This window comes from Macrosteles quadrilineatus, unplaced genomic scaffold (assembly GCF_028750875.1).
Source record: "Macrosteles quadrilineatus isolate MER2022 unplaced genomic scaffold, UCM_ALF_1.0 Scaffold_9__3_contigs__length_116548681, whole genome shotgun sequence".
Classification (NCBI taxonomy): Eukaryota; Metazoa; Arthropoda; class Insecta; order Hemiptera; family Cicadellidae; genus Macrosteles; species Macrosteles quadrilineatus.
In genome coordinates, this window is record NW_026542602.1 from 98,426,231 (window position 1) to 98,446,937 (window position 20,707).

A 20,707-nucleotide genomic window follows, 5' to 3' on the forward strand; every position below is an offset into this window, starting at 1 on the left:
CTCGGGTCCTTTGACTCGTGTCAAAAAACCGACTCCAGATGGAGCGCCGGCGAGCACGAGGCAAGGCGAGGCGAGGCGACCCGAGTCAAGGCGAGAGAAGACAAGCGAACCGAGTACACTCTCGCACTCGCCAACGCTCGCCTTGCCTCGGCGAGAGTGTACTGGGGGCTTTAGGATGGGATGGGCCGTCCTACGGCTCTAGAGTCAATATTTACTCCTTCGTTCACACTTCTTACAACACGTTTCGTTTGAAGTGGTAATAACTTGTTTTAGCGACACTTAAAGAAGAATTTAGTTTATGATATAAGATTTTTTTAATTGCAATTTTTTAAATTTTTTTTATTGATGCAAACAGTTGATCGCGTGAATTTATAATGAGTTTAGGAATGTTTCTCTAAAATTGCATGCAATGATCGTATGAAAAATAATTTGCTGATGATTATCTTAATTTTCTTACATTTCAGGAGTTACTTCGAGATTTCTAGACATTAAAACGTTGACCAATTTACGGTACCAAATTGTTAGAACAAAACTTCTCATAAACATCTAATGTTGTACCTTCATGGTTGTTATTGGGGGGTGAACGTTTTAAACCTGTTAATTAACTAGAAACATAATTCGTAACTCCTAAAATATTGCTATATTTAAATAATAGTTATTTTATGTTTGGTTCAATAACAATTATAAATTTATATTTACTTATAGTGGGAGCCATAAATAAATTCTATATTTTTCCAGTATGGTGAAAGGTGCAAGACGTTCATACAGTTCAAAATTATACGATTTCACAAGTTTTATTTGATGCTAAATTTTTCAGTAATAATGAGATTTACAATACCAATCAGTCTTATTTTTGATTCCAACATTTTTTTGGGAAGATTTCCTCTTCGAGTTTTCCCAACTTGCAAATTCTCGGGAGCTCCAGCAAAGATTGATTTGTCCCAGTTTAACTCTAGCAAAGCACCTGGGTGGCTTTTAGTCACAGAAAGTTCCGAGAAACTTTGCCTGTCTGTCTCCTGTCCGAGTTTCAAACTAACAAAAAAGCTTTTAGACCGTGTAATCTTGACGACAGAATTGCGACGCGCTTTTACAACTATTTACGCTTATATTGAAAAGTAATTCGTTAGTTGACAAGCTTTTAAACGTGACAGATGAATGGGTCGTACTAAACTTTGTTTGTCTGGTTAGAGCAATCGTGCACATTTGAAATTGAAATTAAAGTTTTTTAATATTTTAACATTTTATATATAACTTTAATAAGGAACAGGAACGTATGAGAAAATCTTAAGCCGCACCCGCATACCTGAATGAAATTTCTCGATTAGAAATTTCTCAGATAATTATCAATTTTTTGCCCACCTTCCCCTGAGGACACGATCAATTTTCTAATTTAAGGGTTGTATTCTACAGCATTTAAAATATTGACTACTATGCGACAGTTTTTACATGGTGTGCATTAATCCTTCCATTTACTTTTTCCTGAGTAAAACTTTTGATTCATAATGTTGACTTTCTATGTTTACAGTACCTTCGATATGGTTGTTTGATTTGATTCTGCCACACGACTGGCAAATAAGTTAAGTAAAAATATCTCCATTAAAATAAGCAATAAGTATGTACCATTGAGTTTACTAGGTACAATCAATGGTCGGTGTATTTATTTTTTACGGTAGATTTAAAGAACCTTATTTTTCTCCTCTGTGTTCCCTACCTTTTGAGAAGCGTGGTCAGAGATATTAGTATACAATATTTTCTTAAACCACCTATTAATTTCTAGTGCAAACTATCTACTTTATACTCAGCTACCTACTTACTATTTAGACCCTATATTGACTGTGTATCGCATACCTTGACCAATCTTATCCACCCTCTTCACAACCCTTATCAACTCCACCCCTCTTCCAACCTCCTCCTCTACAATCAGATCTCTGATGTTTCTATCACTTTCTCCCACGACCACACCTACGCCGTTGCATAACCAAGGTCCAATGTCGTCGGTCGTCGCCTCCGCGTAGGCCGACCCCTGGGTACTCGCCCGTGGGAGTCTACTGTCAGCTATACCCGTGAGTCATCTTCTAACAACACTTCCCACCGCTCTAGGCTCTAGACGGCTACTTTCTCTGGGTAATGAGTCGGGGAACGTTTTTGGTGTTGAATGGGACAAGTCATGTAGTTGCAGGGTGCGAGAGGGTTTTTACATTATTATTTTTTTTTTTCAACGTTTATTTAACACAGTAGTATTACTTTTGTGTTCCTGGAATAAATCGAAAGCAATACCCGTTAGCTTTGGTTTATTTCAAGTCACGCCGTTATGTATTGTGTAAAAAGTAGTACTAATTAAGACTTTGTGGTTATATACATATATACGATTCCACCCTACGACGGTAGAAAACCATTAAATCGCCGTTTATTGAAGTTTTCAGCCTTTAAAGTTGTCGAATCCAACAATTAGCTTTTTGAGAACAAACCAGAAAGAACCCAAAATAATTCTTCATCTGGTGAACACATGATGGGCTGTTGGGTTTCCCACTGTACGATGAACTCCCCCAGAAATAGAACTATGGAAATAGACATTGTCTGTTGTCAGGTTGTGTCGTAGTCGGTGTCGTCGTCGCTATTGTTGCAACTGTTTGTGTGTCGCATCTTCTAAAGTGTAAAGCTTTGTAACGTTGGAACCATCACGTATCTTTGAGTTTCAAACAATTACCTCAAAATGAATCCAATAGGTTGAGATATTTTGTGTTAGAACATTTGCTACGGTTGCTAAAAATGCTTTAGTTATTGGAGTTTGGTAAATCCATTGGCTTTTGATACTAAAGAGGATTACCCATAAAAATACTTGTTGTAGCCAGATTTTACTACAGTAATTACCAGTTTTTGTCTCGGAAGTACATCTAAAGCCTAAACAATGACATGATATTCATGATTCTATTACTGTCATTATTTTATATTATTTTAGAGGGGGTTGATACTGAAGTACTGTTTTAAGTAAAAAGTAGAGCTTACCTGAAGTTGATCCTGCTAAAATTTTGAAAAGCTCTTGAATACTTAAGTTGTTTTATTTCCATAAGAATGCCTTATTCATTTGAATAAGTTAAAACAGTATGTCGAGTAAAAGTAAGGGGTTTCAATGTTCGCAATGGGAAAGTATGTCTAATACTGGAATTATGGATCGAGAATACTTTATAAAGATGGGGTAAAATGAGATATAACATTTATAACTTACTTAATGGTTTGATATAACTTTAGGACATTAATGGAAGTAATTACAGTACTTTAAAATAGACGTTAAAATAAATAAAGCTATTCCAATTACCATGAAACAATTTAAGATAAAACAATTTAAGGAAACGTCTTCGTCAGTGTTAGTTTTTCAATTCAAAATACATTTAAATCTACTTCTCTTAATAATCATTTAATAACTTTAATTGCCACTATAAATGCAAAAACTTCAAAACAATTTTATGTTTTTAATGGAATTAGAACTTGTAACAGATTGGAATACCGATACCTGAATCACAAAGGGATTTTATTCATTTGATTTTAGGAAATTAAAACGTCACTGACGCGTCCATATCAGAATCGAAATATGGGATGTAAAATATTACACTTTTTTAATTTCCCTCTTCCCAAATATAACTTTTCATTGAAGTCGTATATTCGCTAAACAGATTGATTTTTATTCCAAAATAAATCTTTTTAAAATTTGAATCTTCGGATTCTCCTTTATCATCGGTGAGATATTATCGTTGAGTATGTATACACATTCTTAGTGATATTATATATAAATTTAAAATTGATGTACATTTGTGTTGACCAACTAAAATTTTACTTACTTCAATATAATTCTTAGCCTAATTTCTTAATCATTTTAGCGAAATACAACTCCAAATTGGTGGAAATTAAAAGGAGTAACTTTTATGAAAATTTGTCTTTTTCTCAGTCAGTGTGATTTAACTTTACATTGAGCGTACAAAGTTTTTTAAATGAATAAAAAAAGTAAACTATGAAACGTTTTAGTACAAGTCCTATACGTAAACGATATTTTTAACACGTTGAAAACATGCATACCACGTAACCAGCATAAACTAACCAGTTTGACAAAAATAAAGCACGAATCATAAAAACCATTTTCTTTTAAGAGAGAGCAACGCTTTCAAAGCATATCGCCATTATTCAGAAATTAGGATAAAAAATCTATTTACACCATTTTAAAATCATTCAACTCCGAAGACGTCATCATATCAAATGCAAGTCCCCCACTGTTAATCTAGAGTGGTAATATAACACGTTTAATGGAGTGTTTGCAACAATGGTCGTATACGAATCGTATTTCAACAGCTGACAATACTGTTATGCTATTGGTGGCCTTCCGCCCAACCCTATTACCTCAAGGTTATTGCTATTGCTAGGAAGTTATCCACAACTGTTACTGTTTCATAACATTGTTCAAATGTAAATCACGAGACACACCTTACTGTTTTGTTTAGAAACTGCAAGGTTTGATGAGAAATGAGTATGAAGGTTGTTTTCACCAGACGAATGGATGTTGACGTGATGGTAAATGTTGACAAGATGGTTGATGTTGACGGAATGGTAGATGTTGACAGGATGGTACGGTATATGTTGACAGGATGGTTGAATTGTTGACGAGTATATAAAATCAAATATAGTACGTGTATAGTATATTGCTACTTTATGAGGGTACGTCCCGTGTAAACCTGTTTTTATAAAACTGCGAGTTTTGTGTTCAAAAGTTGAACACTGTAATATATGTATAACTAAACTCATTTCATATCCCGATTCAACAAAAGTTAAATCCCGTTTACTAAAATGTTGGGTCGATTTCTTTATGCTGGAATATTTTTTTTTTTATTAAAATAATAGTCAATGTTCAACTATGAACATACTTGTTTGTGATACGTTTTAGGTTCTTTAGGTGTTTATAGTTTTTTTTCTTTCTTTTTGTTCTGGAATGTATTGTTTAACTTCTTTTCGTGTGTAAGTGGCGGGAATTTATTTTTTTTCTTTCCTAACCCAAAGCAAAAATCTGGTATGCGTCTTTGTTATTTATTTTTTTTCTATTGTGTATTCTTTTCAATGAAATATCATTAGTAGCTATTACATAGTAGTTTCAAAAGGCTTGTGTGTTATTAAAAATATGTCCTTTGTAGTTATTTTGTAGTTCATTATTTCCTCTACTTCATTTTCAATTGATATCCCTAATGTAATTGTTCATGCACATTAAAAACTACGTGTTATTGCAAATCCCATTATGTATGAACCGTGAGGATATTCTATAAAATTTTATGACACTCTAAGGTTATGTTAAGCGTGATAAACATGATAATTCACTCAAGCTCATCCGTACATCGTGCGTCATCAATAGTTTACTTTATTTGCCCAGTCTATCGTCCTGTTGTCGTAGTGACGTCACAGCGCTATATAAGGTCTTGTCTTCACTACCATATGCTGATGAAGCTGCCTCATGTGTGCAAAGGCACCGTTCAATTATAAGGGATAATCGAATCTGCACATAAACTACATTCTATCAACAGCGGCTTTGTCCCTCGATGATTGGAAATTCATTTTATCTTTCAAAGTTATAGAGTTTTGATGTATTCGTTAATATTCGTAAATTATTTGTCCAACATTAGCTTAAACTAGAGAGGTTCAAAATTTGTTCAGTTTTAAAAGATAATTATATTTTGTTAAATAACTTAAAAGTGGAAACATTTTTCAAATTGTCATGAACACAAAATATGAAAAATTTGTTTGCCGAATATATCTTAATACTTACATTATTTGTTGTAGTAATTGCCCGTTTGTATTTGTTGTTCATTAACTCCTGCAATTGTGGTTTTCTAACGGATCTTAAGTTGTATTCAAACTAACCTGAGTTGTTTTTCAAACAAAACATAAGCTTACAAACTGACTTATGCGCCTGTAAACCATTCCTTTAAAGGACTACAGTAAAACCCCAAAATAATACTCTCATGGGGATTATTAAATCAGACTTGTTACAAAGGTTGGCTTATTAACGGGTTTGCAATAAAACCACGGGCTCGTGCCTAGCGTCGTAGGACAAAAAATATAAAAAATCAAAGTATTCCTGAACAAAATTAGACCAGAGCACTGTATTAGCACAATTTAACCCTCATCCTTCTAAATCACTTAATTTTAGAATCTAAATCCGTAGGGGTGAAAGTTGCATAATCCGCGGTCGTCAACCCCTCTGCTAACCAGTACCTAACTACCTAACCAGTCTGAATATTGCCAATTAACTTAATGTCAATTAATTGGGCATTGTCTGCCAATGGCGGTCTCCCCCCCCCCCATACCAGCCGTTGGTAATTGTTAGGTCTGGAATTGTTGCTAAATCGAGAAGCCGGCGGCGATCAGATATCAAATCGGGTTACATCGAAATCGTTAACTCAGCAAGGATAACTTGTCCGTTTAGGACTGGATTTATCAATTATTTACCTCGATTTCCAATACGTTTAATAACACTACTCTGACCTGTTTTGTTCGTAATTTTAATTTAATATCTCTATACAAACACAACACATTGTGTTTTGTGTATATGTTTTTAATGGAATTGTTATTTGTGAAATATTTGTTATCTTATTGCCTACAATATCTCTTTAATTTTGTATTCTAATTGTACTTTTATTTTTCAGGTATGGTGAAAATATGTGAATAAAACGCTGAATGGTAACTATTATCAATAAGTTATATTTTATTCTTAACATTTAGGCATAAGGTACTTTCGTTTTGTAGTAATGTGTTATAAAAATATAGCGTAGGCTTATCGGTAACTGTTTGATAGTGTTTAGAATTTTAAACTTAATAGTAGATTCATTCAACTAAATAGTACTCTTTAAATTTACAATGTAAAAAATTCAAAATTAAATTTACCTATATTATATGCACTAGCAATTCAAATAACATGGGCAGATAACAACGATTTTCTACAGAAAGCTCTAAATAAATTTTCAAGAAATTAAAGATATTTTGAATAATATAACAAAGAATGAAATTGAGTTGCGTTACCACATAGCTGTTATTTTATATGGAATTCTACTGTTAATTCCAACATAACGTGTTACGAAAATACAGCATATTTTAAAGCTTATTTAAGAAAAGATTATAGCACTTTCCATTTTATTCCATTAAGCAGTTTATATTTAATGAATTCAGCTTAATTGAAGACAATGTTAAGACACAAGATGAATATCATGAATAGGAAACGGGTGGAAGTAATTTTAAAGTCAAATGACCCTAAGGGATGCGGAACATGCTTAGAAAACAAAATCTCTACGCTTCCTCTAAAGGTTGCTGGAATAAAAATAGAAAATATATTAAAAATTTTAAATCCTACAATATTTATTTTAATTTGCTTTTAAAGATTAAGCAAGATTTCATTGTATACAAAGTAAACATAAGTAATATATTTATGAAGAATTCCCAACACAGTTAAGTTAGGCGTGTTATCAGTAAACATATGGCCATTGCCTCCTTATCAGTGAGAAGAGACTACCGGCACCGCCCTTAGTAATGACCTGATAATTACGGTATCTTGCTACTGTAATGATGATTATAATGACACCACAGCTGTCATCCTAACTAAATTACGCAGTAAACATATGGTCAATAACTCCTCGTCAGTGAGAAGTGACTACCGGTAACGCCTTTAGTAATGACCTGATAATTACGGCATCTTGGTAATGATGATTATAATGACACCATTGCTGTCATCCTTACTACATTTTGCAGTAAACATATGGTCATTACCTCCTTATCAGTGAGAAGTGACTACCGGTAACGACCTTAGTAATGACCTGATAATTACGGCATCTTGGTAATGATGATTATAATGACACCATTGCTGTCATCCTTACTACATTTTGCAGTAAACAAACATATTTTTTGTTAAGGTTGTTTTTAATGATTAATTTCACGTTTGATTTATTTTTGTATTACTCATATAAAGTGTATTTAATCTTTTAAATATTTTGAAAAATTTAAATGTTTAAAAAAAATAAAAACTTATAAGTTTTCAAATATTCAAGATCTTTTGACTAGGTTCATAAACATAGAATCATAATCAAACCTTAAGATAATTTTACAATAATTAGTAGGCCTACTGTATAAGCTTTGAATAAAACAAATTAATTTTCACTAAGACTATCTTAAATATACAATACTATTTATCGACTATTATAGTCGATATTTAACTATACATACATATTGCTTAATACACACTTTATGAGGTTATCTTTGACAAATACCACAGTTGATCGCGAAGTGCAGACGTATAAAATGTATTGTATTAATAAAACGATTGTACATTAATGTTATAATTATACACATTATTTTTAGTTTTTTATTACAATCGATTGTGGTAAATAATCCCCTTTTGGTGGTCTCTATTTACTATCTTCTCATTCAACAGTTAGTTAGGCCATCTTATATTTTAATTCTCCTAAATGTTTTATTTTTATTTTGTTAAATGTCTGAATAAACCACTTCGGCTATGTATGTAAAATGATGTATGTAAAATCATTCGACTTTTCCGGTCTTTCACACGAACGGTTATAGGTCTGAATTTCGGATCACAGTCACAGTAGCAATCTTAACAACTCACTATCTTAGTAGGTAAATTAGCTTCTGTAGTAAAGTATTTCCTTATCGCATTAGTGTAGGAGCAAGTAGTCATTAACCTCAATGATAAAACAGGTCACCGTCTAACTTAATCTATGCAAAGAGTATAATGTAAAGAGCAGAAGTCCTACAAAAGGGAAATTGTGTTCTTTAAAGAGTAAATAACACTCTGTTAAAAGAAAATTATGTTTTTTTTTGGAAGGTTTGGGGTTTCTAAAGAGTTCTATAAACAATCAATAGTTTACCGTTATGTACAGAAAAATAGTTTTGTAAACAATAAATAGTTTTACCGTTATGTACAGAAAAATAGTTTTACCGTTATGTACAGAAAAATAGTTTACTGCAAAGGGTAGACGTCCCTTTTGAAGTAAGAACGTGCTTTCTCAACAAAGAGATTTCTCAAATAAGAACATAGATTTAATCTTCCTTGCACTGATGAAATCGCGGAAGTGTTTACCACAAGAGATCCACCGATACGATGTTAATACTATCCAAAGGTTCTTAAAGAAGGAGCTGAAACCAAATAACGTAGTAATAATTACTCAGATGACGTACTGGACATATTTTATTTATTGAGTAATCAACCATATTTTGTACCTTACGCAATACAGTAGTAATTATTGGTTTGCACTTATTTATTACTCATTAAACGAAGCTAAATGTTCAAAATATTGATATTTTCATTTTATTTATTGCAGTTAAATGAATAGCGTAAGCCTTGAAAGTAACCGTCGATTTCTGTAGTTTTCATCTAGTTATTCTTTAAGAGTAAATAGTGTTTTTTAAAGAGTAAATAGTGTTCTGTAAAGAGTAACTAGTGTTTTGTAATACACACTATTAATGATCAAGAGTATTGGAGTTATAAGAGAGCAAGAGTGAAAATTCTTAAAAAAGGAGTGTTTTGAACAGATCAATGGAGTTTCGTAAAGATGAAAGAGGATTCTGTAAAGAATGTATCCTATTACATGAGAAACTCCAATTCTAGACCTAAAACTTCCATTAATTATTCATTTTACAATTTCGATTTGAAAGTATCCCGAAACATTGCTTAAAACTAATTTTCGGATATGTTCCGTCAGCACACTACTAAATGTACCACTTTATAATTTGTGTGTAACTCACAATAAAGTTTAATTTATGTTTTGGTTTTTAACCTATCCTAACCTAATGCTAACCATGATTTGTAGATATTACAACATTTCATCCTGAAAAAAAAAAAAAATACATAGTGGTATTGAATTCTCATAACAGATCTCTTCTTACTAAATCGAAAGAGTGTATTCTCTCGATATTCATACATTTCAGAGCCCTATCATTTAAATTGTCTTGAATACAAAATTTTATCAATTGTTCAAACTACCAACCTAATCAGAAGTGTTTTCGCCGCAATATAACTTAGGTTTGAATGATCTCCGTGTCTGGTCATTACATTCGCCACAACATGAAGGTAGTTATTGTCTGTGGGTAGTCAGGGGCCCGCTATGGGTAACTTGACGCTACAATAGTGGCCAAACCAAGGTTGTCTTGGTCCAAAGAAATGTTGAAACTGTTTTGATGAGAAATGAGATAGATCGACATTCGTTGTTACAGTAGCTATCCCTAACAACTAAAACTTTAGAGAATATTGTTGTTTGGGGATATTGCCTTGGAAAAACGCTAAGTATTAGGGTTGATGTTGTTGAAATAAACCCTTATATTTTTTTACTCGTTACTTATCAAGCTAAGACTACCTACAAACGCAAAACTAGGAAATTCTTGTACAATATTCGTTCTATAAAGGGTAATTTTATTAGCTGGTTATTTAACTTATGTCGATACATGTATTGTCATATTTTTGAGTTTTGGACCTCGTTGCATACTTTTAATGTATCGTCTAAGAATTAGTTTGATTTAACTTTATGCAGTTTAAACAGTTGCATGGTAAAAAACATACAGCATTTTGCTCATTTTGAAAACTGTTTACAGCACAAATAACAGTTTACAGAATTATTGATTGATTGATGTTAATTTTTTATCCTGGAATATTTTTTCTATTATAGCCAAATTTTTACAATAAATACAAAATTCAAGGTATTTATAATTAGAAATTGATTTTCACGTACCCTTTAATAATTAGTTTTTTTATCTCCAAAATGAACTAAGCGTAAATACAATTAATTACTGTATTGACGCATCTTGTATAAGTAAATTTTGTACTCAAACTAACTTTCTTTTAAATGTTTTATTATTCTAGCAATTAAAGTTAAAACCCTTTACGACATTCCAACTTTCTAATAACATTATTATTATTATTATTAGACTCAATTGCACCTTGAAAGGCCATAATGACAGTCCGGATATAGCTCTGACGTCAGAATATGAACTCAGCAAAGGTCAAGATATATCGGCTCGGCCATCAGCCATCAGCTGTTCTTAGAATGATTCAAGCCATCAACTTTGCCTTAGCTTTGCCACATTGAAAATCGTAAATAATCGTTACGTTATATTCCATGGAATATAGGATAGTAGTTTGTATAGTTAGAACTAGACTTAAATAGTTTCATAAATTATTTTATTGAAAAGTAATTTAAATAAATTATTATTTTCATAATTTTTAGAAACTGCAGTCTTGACGACAAGAATTATTGCATTAGGTTGATTCTACGATTCTAAATTTCCAAATGCTAGCGCAATAAATTAAATAATGTATTCCTAAAAAAAAACTTTCATCCTTGAACTAGACTGTCTATGTTTCCATATCCGAGGGCTGTGAAAAGAGGGCATCAAGCAAAGCTAGGGGTAAGCCAAGTAGGAAAAGATTTAGCTGTAGGCTACTGATAAGTTTTAAGTGAGTGGGCACTCGAATCCATGACTTTGTTGCCTTTCCTTTAACAACATATAAAAACGAAATATTCCCTACTGCTTCTCCATTGCTGTTGTTGTTAAATTAAAAATGAAATAAAATGAAAAGTGGAATATTATAAGAGCTATTTATTTTAAAATGTAAAATATTTTACGTTCCCATCAACTAGCTTACTTAAATATGGAAAATGGAAAATAAAATATGACGTTGGGAATAACACACTCTATTAGATGCTCTTTCAACCTCCAGCATACTCATACTCCTTCAGCATCCAAATGTGCCTAAATCGTTCTAGTACAAGTTTCTGAGCGATCTTATTTTAAAGCATGGAAACGAGGTGCGGAACAAATCTTATTCATCCGTCACCATAGAATGATTAACATTGTCCTACGCCATAAACACAATACAAACCTGCAGTTCCAGAGTCGTCACGATTGTAGTCTTGAACTCTTCGTCGTCACGTCGTCATGGCAGTCCTCGGTCACGCCCCCTTGGCTCAGTCAGTCGACCATGGAGCGATCGGTCTTACCATGAAAGGGTAGAATCTGGGACAATCGTTGCGCAACTCGTCTAATTGGTTGACAGTCTTACCTTCCGGGACTTTTTTGCTTTCTCGTAAGAGCCGGTTTCCAAGAGAGTTTGTTACCAGAGTAATAATATTAGATTGCTGTCGACTAGATAGGACATAAACCTACTTGTGTAGTTTCTATGAACTATACCATTGGAAGCACCTTAACGTTCATAGCAATGTCTCAAATAACCTTGTTCTAAATTTCAATTTTGGATTTTTTCGTTCCACACTTGAACTTGTATTACTAAATCTATGCTTTATACTATGCCTCTTCATCTAGGGTAATGCAAGTAAATATCTCATTCTTTTAAATAATCAGAAAGACTCACTGGTGTATGGTTTGGTAAGCTTGAAATCCGATAATAGGTATTTTTGGGTTCACTACTTTTAAAGTGACTCAATGAACGTTTGGTTAAGAAAGATGTCAATGAACTCGAGAGCTACCGGACAATAACTACTCGCTAATAATAAACTAGTAAGATCTACATTAGTTTTCTTCAAATACTTCCTGGGGTCGTAAACCAAAACTTAAAAATAGAAAATCGAATACGTATTTACTAGGAAATTCACAATGCGGTTAATCAACATGTTTCTTATGTATGTGATATTAATTCCGTTGCTGGAGTTTAATTGATAACCTTTAAAACTGTTGGTGTCCCATTTAACTGGTGACAAAATACAACTGTAATTTACTTTTGTAAAGTAAACGCTCCAATATTTTCCATATATTATCTCGCTAATTTTCGTTAATATTACTTTCACCACACCATAATATTTTAGTTTTCTGTTGTTGGCAAGCGTATTGGAAATACTCCGATCAACAGCCCAAGAGCACTTGTATAGCTGATAGGGAAGCGGTCTGGACTGGCTAGACTGAGGTTTTATTGACCAGATGCTGCTTGGAATTAAAATTCCTCAAATTCTCATCCATATTCATAACTTTGTTCCAGCAATATGTATTTGATGTTTCCCTAAACACTTCATTTTGTGCACAGAAACTAAGCACATTAACGATTTGGGATTTGTGAATAGTTAAATGTGGTGTATAGTGCATGTTTATTGCTTAAATTCAATCATGTAAACTGCTTTAATATTTTGTGAATTTTTTGTTGTTTTATTTTTGTATTTTTGTTTTGTAGACATATTTTTTATTGCCTTGTATCATAATTACATTTTAAAGCTCATCAGTCATTTTTGAACTGAATAAAAACTAAAAAAAAACTCTACGGATTGGAATCTTTATAAAGTAATTCATTGGTAGCAAACATCTTTTGGTTATGAGACTAATGTTTTAACTCTTCTAAAGAATACTACAGTATTTCCAATTCTTTGATAATACTATCTTATTGATAAATGTTGACCGTTATAACGAATTGAAAGTTGAACTTTGTTGATACAAAGCCTCTCTGATGTCTGATGTTTATTTAGTATGAACATTGAGCTTGTTTGACCTCATATTAATCTAGGTAAAATTTGGTCCTTCGCCGGATTCTGCTGATATGATCTGCGATACGCATGCGTGAGACCGTTATCCGCGTAGCGCCTGCGCCGCTCCCAGGTGAACGTCCGCGCATGCGCATACCTCCGCGACTTTCCCCTAACATAACCTCACATTGTCATACGCATTCCCCCACCTGCGCTGTGTTGACACTTCGTACACTTGTTTGCGTTCCCAAGGTTGAGTGGGTTTCATCGTGACCGACGAATCTTTCAAGGGCGTGAACGTCGTTCATTCATTCTAAGCCTAATTAGAAAGGGAAAAGTAAATCCTATGCGAAAGGTCGTTCTTTCAGTTTATGTTTGAACCAATTTTGTGGATGATTGTGATAATTTGTAGCTTTTGAAAGGGTTCGTTTGAAATTTTGTGATCAGAAGATTAACACGAATTTGATAGTTATCCTGCCGATGTGTTTGAAAAATAAATATAAAATTTAGTAACGATTTTGGGATTGTCAAAAGGCTAATCATTCTACTCCTCAAGTGAAGAGGGAGTGGCACAAAGGCAAGCAAATGTTGATGAAAACTTTTTCAAACAAAACACACGAGGGGTGTGTTTGATCCTGTTCTGCCGCTACATTAACTGATTGCTTTCTGCAGCTCGTGTTTACAGTTTCCTCGTTTTGTGCCTAAATTGTGTGTGGATTCGAAAACCAACGTAGTTTCGTGTTAAACTGTATTTTGTATTTTTGTTTTGTTTTAGCGCTCATTAACAGAACTTCGAAATATTGATACGCACAATTTTGAGGTGGATTTATTAAAACTCGGACGAATTTACATCTTACAACGTTGTAGCAATGATTGTAGTAATAACTGTTTTGACGTATTTTCATTCAGCCTACTTTAATTAAAATACGGTTGCCTTAGAGATGGAGTCTAGATAAAGATTAGAAGGAAGACTTAAAAGTATCTAAATCAATCGTTTTTCACCTATTAACACAACATGGGGGAGCGAGCTGGCGTAGTGGTTAGAGAGCGGGACTTCAGTCCCTGAGGTCTCGGGTTCGATCCCCGCTAAGTCACCAATGGATTTTATCCAAGTGATAATGCCGCAACCCCTAGGTCTAGCCTGAAGTAATGTGAAAAACAATTCCAGGCTCGTGCCTAGCGTCCTAGGACAATAAAAAAAATAACACAACATGACGTTATAACTGAAGTGTTTTTGTTGAACAAATATTCTATCTACGTATCTAGTTTTTTTGTGATATAATTTATTTTGAATATGACTAATCTATGGATTATGTTATGTCTAAATTGGCTACGATTATTTTCACTAAAAAATAATAGAACAATCTACAGGTCTCTTACCTTAAGTGTAAAAACATGGAGGAACCATAAGACCCAAATGGTCAAGAGAAAGCATAGCCAAGTGACCAAACGAAAACCACATGCCAGACACAAAAGGTCGTAAAAGTTCATCGGTGACCAAGTAGGCCGCCCAACCGGCAGCAAGGGTGTTTGTGGCACATGTCAGGTGGAGGATCATAACAGGAAAGGGAGAAGGGAATTGCGTGAAAGAAGAATGTGGAAAGTGCGTGGAAGAAGTGGGGCAGAACGAGTGCAGAGAGGGAACGTCCAACTGGTTCCACCGTTATTGGGAATGTGGTTGATTGCGGCAAGTTGAAACATGCGCGAACCACCTGGTAGTTGCGCTAGCTGATGGTCGGTGTTGTAATTGTGCATGTCCCACTTACGAGACCTAGATAAGCGCATCTTGCGGCAGATGAGGCGGAAAGTGTTAAAGTCCAAATTGCGGGCGGAATTATTGGGCAAAATGGTCCTTCGAGCCGGATTAAGAAAATGGTCCTTCGAGCCGGATTAAGAAAATGGTCCTTCGGGCCGGATTGTGCAAAACTGCCATTTACGGAGCTTAATGTTTTGGGGTCGGATTGAACAAATTATTCACGGGTAGGAGATTAAAATTGGTGCTGTGAGGTATAAATAGACTAGCTATGTTAGGATGATAGTAACTCTTGAGCATGAGAACATTTTGATGATTGTTAGTAAGCTTAATAATATTTTTTAGTTCAACTTTCTTAAAAAACATATTGTGATCATTATAATTTTGTTTGCTTGTATTCAACACAGACCTTTTTCAAAATTTGCATACCTTTCGTATAAATGGAGTTATGAGTAAGTAAAATTATGTACGTGTTATGTGTTGACATTGAGTGGTGTTGATTATATACGCCGATGACGGTGAAATTCCATTTAGGAAAGCCTACTGGTGTGATAGCTTTTAAAGCAATCGATTCTTCTAATATAAGCTCACGTTTTCGTAAACAGTTGATTCATTCATTTTACTAAGGCATACTTTTACGTTTCCTTAGCCTTCCTGAACTGCGTCTATAAACGATATTTGCTGTTTTCACAATCACGTTTATAATGAAGGGGCCAAAGGTATTGTGTATCTCGCGCATAATGTGTAGCCAAGTAAGCAAAACGCCATGCATAACCAGCTTTCCCCCATTAAGAGGGGGAATACGTAGTTGTAAACAGTTTTATCACATCGTTATCCGAGATGTTTGCTCTGCATGTTGATTCGCAGTTTGCATTCCTGGCGAAATTGCGCTTCTCTCGGGTTGCATTCAATTACCTCACTCTCTAACATAGTTTAACAATTTCTTCGCTAATGTTAAATTTATGTTTAGGAATTGAACATTAATGTATCGAAGTAAGGCTTACAATGCTATAACTTAAGAAGAAATTATTAGTACGGATTATTGTATTTCCTGCAGAACCTTTTCCCACATTATCTGCTAGGTGCTTTATAACGCCAGTGGTAACTAGAGAGTAATACATATTTTGGGTATGAATTTACAATTTACAGTACTTCTATAATTGCAGTCATCACTGGTCTGCTTACATCATCAGTCATTGAGTTTACTTCGTTTGAACTACACCCCTTTTCAGTTAACCCCCTCAATTGCAGTTAAAATGCAGGTGTTCCTTCCTGTTCCAACAATGTTACATTACATTTGTTGGTCAAACGCCATTAAACTTCCATAAGTGTATAAGGAAATGGGGTTCAAAACGGATATCAGAATAACGCCAGCCTATATTACGCTATTACTCTTATAGGCCTTAGCAATAAACAAATTAAATTTAACCAATAAATACAACATTGCAATACTATGTTATGATTAGAACGAAATATCTAACCAAATAAAATATCAGGTGAGTTATTTTCACAGTGTAAGTTTAGTTATTTCCTATGTCTCCGTGAAACACAATTTTCGTCAGTAAAATTACGTTTCGAAACGACTCGTAACATACAGTATGTACATACAGTACCTATTAAAAGTATGTATCTACAACAAAACTAAACTGACATTTCATTTTACAAATGTAAACATGTGTCTCATGTAAACAAGCGATACATTAAACCAAAATCTTAAGAAAAACGCTTATCTCAAAGCTATTAGGTATAGTAAAATTCAATTCCCGTGTCTTCCTTAGTACTTTAAGTACGTAATTCCTCACATCTTTCAGAGAATCCTTGGACCGGGACGTTACCTCTTTACACGTGAAGATATTCTAACACTAATATCATTTTGCTTGTGACGCGCTAATCCAAACATCCTTTATTTATATTTCTCAACTGTCCAGCCTCCATAGTGTATTTGGTACGTAATTCTTGTCAACTTTCCGTCACTACTGTGACTCAACCATCGAACATTTAAAGATAAGAGAATGATTTAAGTGTTTGACTCTCCCACCATTCCGACTGTTCAATCAGTCTCATTAAAGTTATCTTTCCTCTCCGTATCAGTGATAGGACAGACGAAGAAGCTCCAGTTAAGTGTTTGAAGTGAATCGTATGATTTAAGCCAGTGTAATGGACTCTTGGTTCAAATTTACATTATGTGTTTCAGTTTTTATATGTTTTATTGCATTGTTCGTGGATTATTCGTTGAAAAGACGTTCGTGAGAAAATTCTGAACTGATTGTGTATGTGTATTCTCTAGGTTTTTATTTTCTCAGAACGTAAACATTGGAAAATCATGTATATGTGAATAGGTGAATACTTTTGTTATTCTGTGACTTAAGTTTTTATGTCAATTTAATTTTACTGTTCAATGTACATTTTATGTTGTTTGTTGTTGTTCCGGATCGGTGTGACAATCAATAAAATGTTAAATTACCTGTGTCCGCCGGTCTATAGTAGGACACAACAGAATTGACCGGCGGACACAGGTAATTTAATTTTTATTGATTGTTCGATGTAGTTTAAGCCCATTAGTTGGGCAGTTAAAAGGACTGATTATAATCTCACATTTGAGACTTTTGATTTGACAAAACCAACCTTATTTTTTGTTCTAACCTAATTTCAAAATATTTATTCTTCGTGTACCGGTTTATGGTAATTTATGAGTTGTTCAGTTCTGACAGATATTTGTACATGTTTTTTCTTTATATCTTTATGAAAGCTATTATTTTGTTACTACTTGGTGTACTACCGAAAAACTTTTATATCTCACCGAAAAACATTCGTACTATACAATTAGTGAGCTCTTTCTAGTTCGTAGTGCAGTCTTTTACTTGCTTCTACAGATTTTCTTACTTCTTTTTTTATGATACCGTTACAGTCCTTCAACTGCTTCATAAGACTTTTTTGCTTTATATATTTTATTAACTGCCCAGTCCATCACTTGTATATCTGATAATTTTAGCACTTAATATTTTCCGCTTCTATACAGCCCTTTGATTGTTTCTGTAAAATTTCTAGCCACACATATGAACTTCTTTAAACCATTAAAATATCCATACTGACGATAAGTAGAAGTAGAGTAGAAGTAAACGAACGTTATTCCATCCCCACTTCTATAGCGATGAAAACTCGGCCCGGTAGTAGAACCTTGCGGGACACCAACTTTCTAGGAGTTTACGTTTCAGTGCTAGCTACCATCTGAGGATCGTAGAAATCTCAGACTAGACCAGACTTCTAGGCATCTTGTGAATGGTCGTGCTCAATGGCCAGCTGACCATTTGCCCCATTCATGGACCGTTCACTCACACATACGCAAGTAATGGACTGTTTCCTGTCACACCTTGCTAGGTCTCTGTACGATGTTGTCTTGTCCATCAGTCAGGCTGTTCTAGGTAGGCAGACCTGTACCCGTCCAGAGTGGGCTGTCTTTATGTGGAATTGTCATTGACTTGAATCAACATCCAAGTTGTTGTTGGCAACGTACAGGATGAAAGATTTGAATGGTTCAAGTTGTCGTTAAAAAACGTTATGTCATACTTGAAAGAATTGCCTGTGATAACTAAGATGTCACGTTATTCGATGAGTTTTTTTTTTTTTCAGATAATCCCACAAATATTTGAATAGAAACGGTAATGGATCATAAAAATAAACAAATGACGTCACAGGCCCGAAAGTGAACATGTTTATATTAATATTTATATATATATATATTAATAATTTATATTAATATAAATGGAACTGACAAAAACGTTCAAACCAGTTGTTACAGCTATTATAATATAGACGTTCGTATCAGTGACGTCATTAGTTTATGATTAGGATCCTTGCCGTTTCTGTTCTAATATACGTGCATATTCCTATTAGGCGATCTGAGCAAATTGGATCGGCAATTATTTTATTCAGACCAGATGTAGACCAAACAAACCTCTATATTACACTATATTCTGCTTGTGTCAATAAGATCTACTTATAAATTGTCTTTCCAAAAGTCATCACTGTTATGATCTAACAAAAACATAGCTATCGGCAGTTTATTTTTAGACAAGATACAACCATCTTATCAAACCGCTTCTAGAGTACATCCCGTTCTGCTTGTGGTCAAGGGCTCGATTTCAAAAATGACGTCGTGAAGGAAATCGCTCGTGGTTATCCACCAAACTTACAGTGTTACATTTTGATACATTTTGATGGTTTGAGTGCAGCTGAAATAGGAATATGATGAGTGAAACCTGGGTCTCAAAAAACCTAAGATGAAACCCTGCAGCATAACATAGTTAACATGTTGTATGTATGCTGTTAACTTGGGATTGAACTATGACCTCAACTATATACCTGGAATATACGTCCCTTACGTACTAACTTCTTTCCAAGTAGATCTTTCAAATTCCCTTAAGAACCTGACAAATCCACTAAAATCTCTTGAGTTTTGCCACTTAGATTAATCCGAACTTAATTGTTGCAGTGATGTGAGATCCGAGCTTGGGTCATGGGAGCCAACATGGGCAAGAACTCCTCCTTCCTGGACTCTCTGCCCTCGACCCAGGCTACTCTCCACGTGGTCATGTTGGGACTGGACAGCGCTGGCAAGACCACCGCACTCTACCGGCTCAAGTTCGACCAGTACCTCAACACAGTGCCCACCATAGGCTTCAACTGCGAGAAGGTATGAAAGTTGATCGTTTTCTAAAATGTACTCCTTTTGGATCAGTTCAATCAGCTGTTCTGTAACTTAAAACGTTCCTTGAGCGAAGACCAATGAAATCTTGACATGATTAAGTTAGTATTGGTCGGGTTTTTTCCATGCCTATGTGAAATGTTCCACCCTATAGTCTGTGAGGTGGAACCTGATTTCTTCCCCTCCTCCTAGCTTTGACTGGCCCGGGCCTTAAACCATTGGTCAATCCCCAGAAAGACCAGGTCAGAATACAGGTTCCATCATACAGACTATAGTATATTTGAACAGCGTTACGTTAGCTAGGAACACCATTCGCACATTGACATAAACACCTTAAAATATTCTATGGATTTAAAGATTTTACGTACACCTCTTAACGATAATATGTTTCACGTTTATCCTAGTGATTTCCGATTTGGTCTGGGTGAGAGGTTGCTTAGAGAAACAATTTATAAAAATTAGGATTTAGAAGTGAGAAGATGTTTAAAAACAGCAGAGAAGCGTACAACTAACTCATACTAGAAGTAAAGAGGTAAATCTTAGGATTCAGCTAAAAGTAACACAATTCTAAAAAAAAATAGCTTAAGCCTAACAAAACTATTACATTGCAAATCTATAACAACAGTGGATCGTATGCGTTAAGAGTTTGAGTTCCATACAATGTGTGGGCGATATTGCACAGTGGATATTCAGATTCCAAGTCATTGTTTGTGTAGTAACCAGGCTGAAAGTTTAACTTGACCCCTT

The 20,707-nt window shown here is 34.3% G+C and overlaps 1 protein-coding gene across 1 annotated transcript in view; it reads left to right on the forward strand.

Moving 5' to 3' along the window:
• LOC129003941 (ADP-ribosylation factor-like protein 4A) overlaps positions 1-20,707 on the forward strand; it is a 49,834-nt gene that overhangs the window by 26,107 nt on the left and 3,020 nt on the right. Inside the window, exon 2 of the mRNA XM_054432289.1 lies at positions 19,748-19,948. Within this exon, the coding sequence (XP_054288264.1) occupies positions 19,772-19,948 (177 nt within the window). The 5' untranslated portion in view covers positions 19,748-19,771. The remainder of the gene's footprint in view (positions 1-19,747; positions 19,949-20,707) is intronic.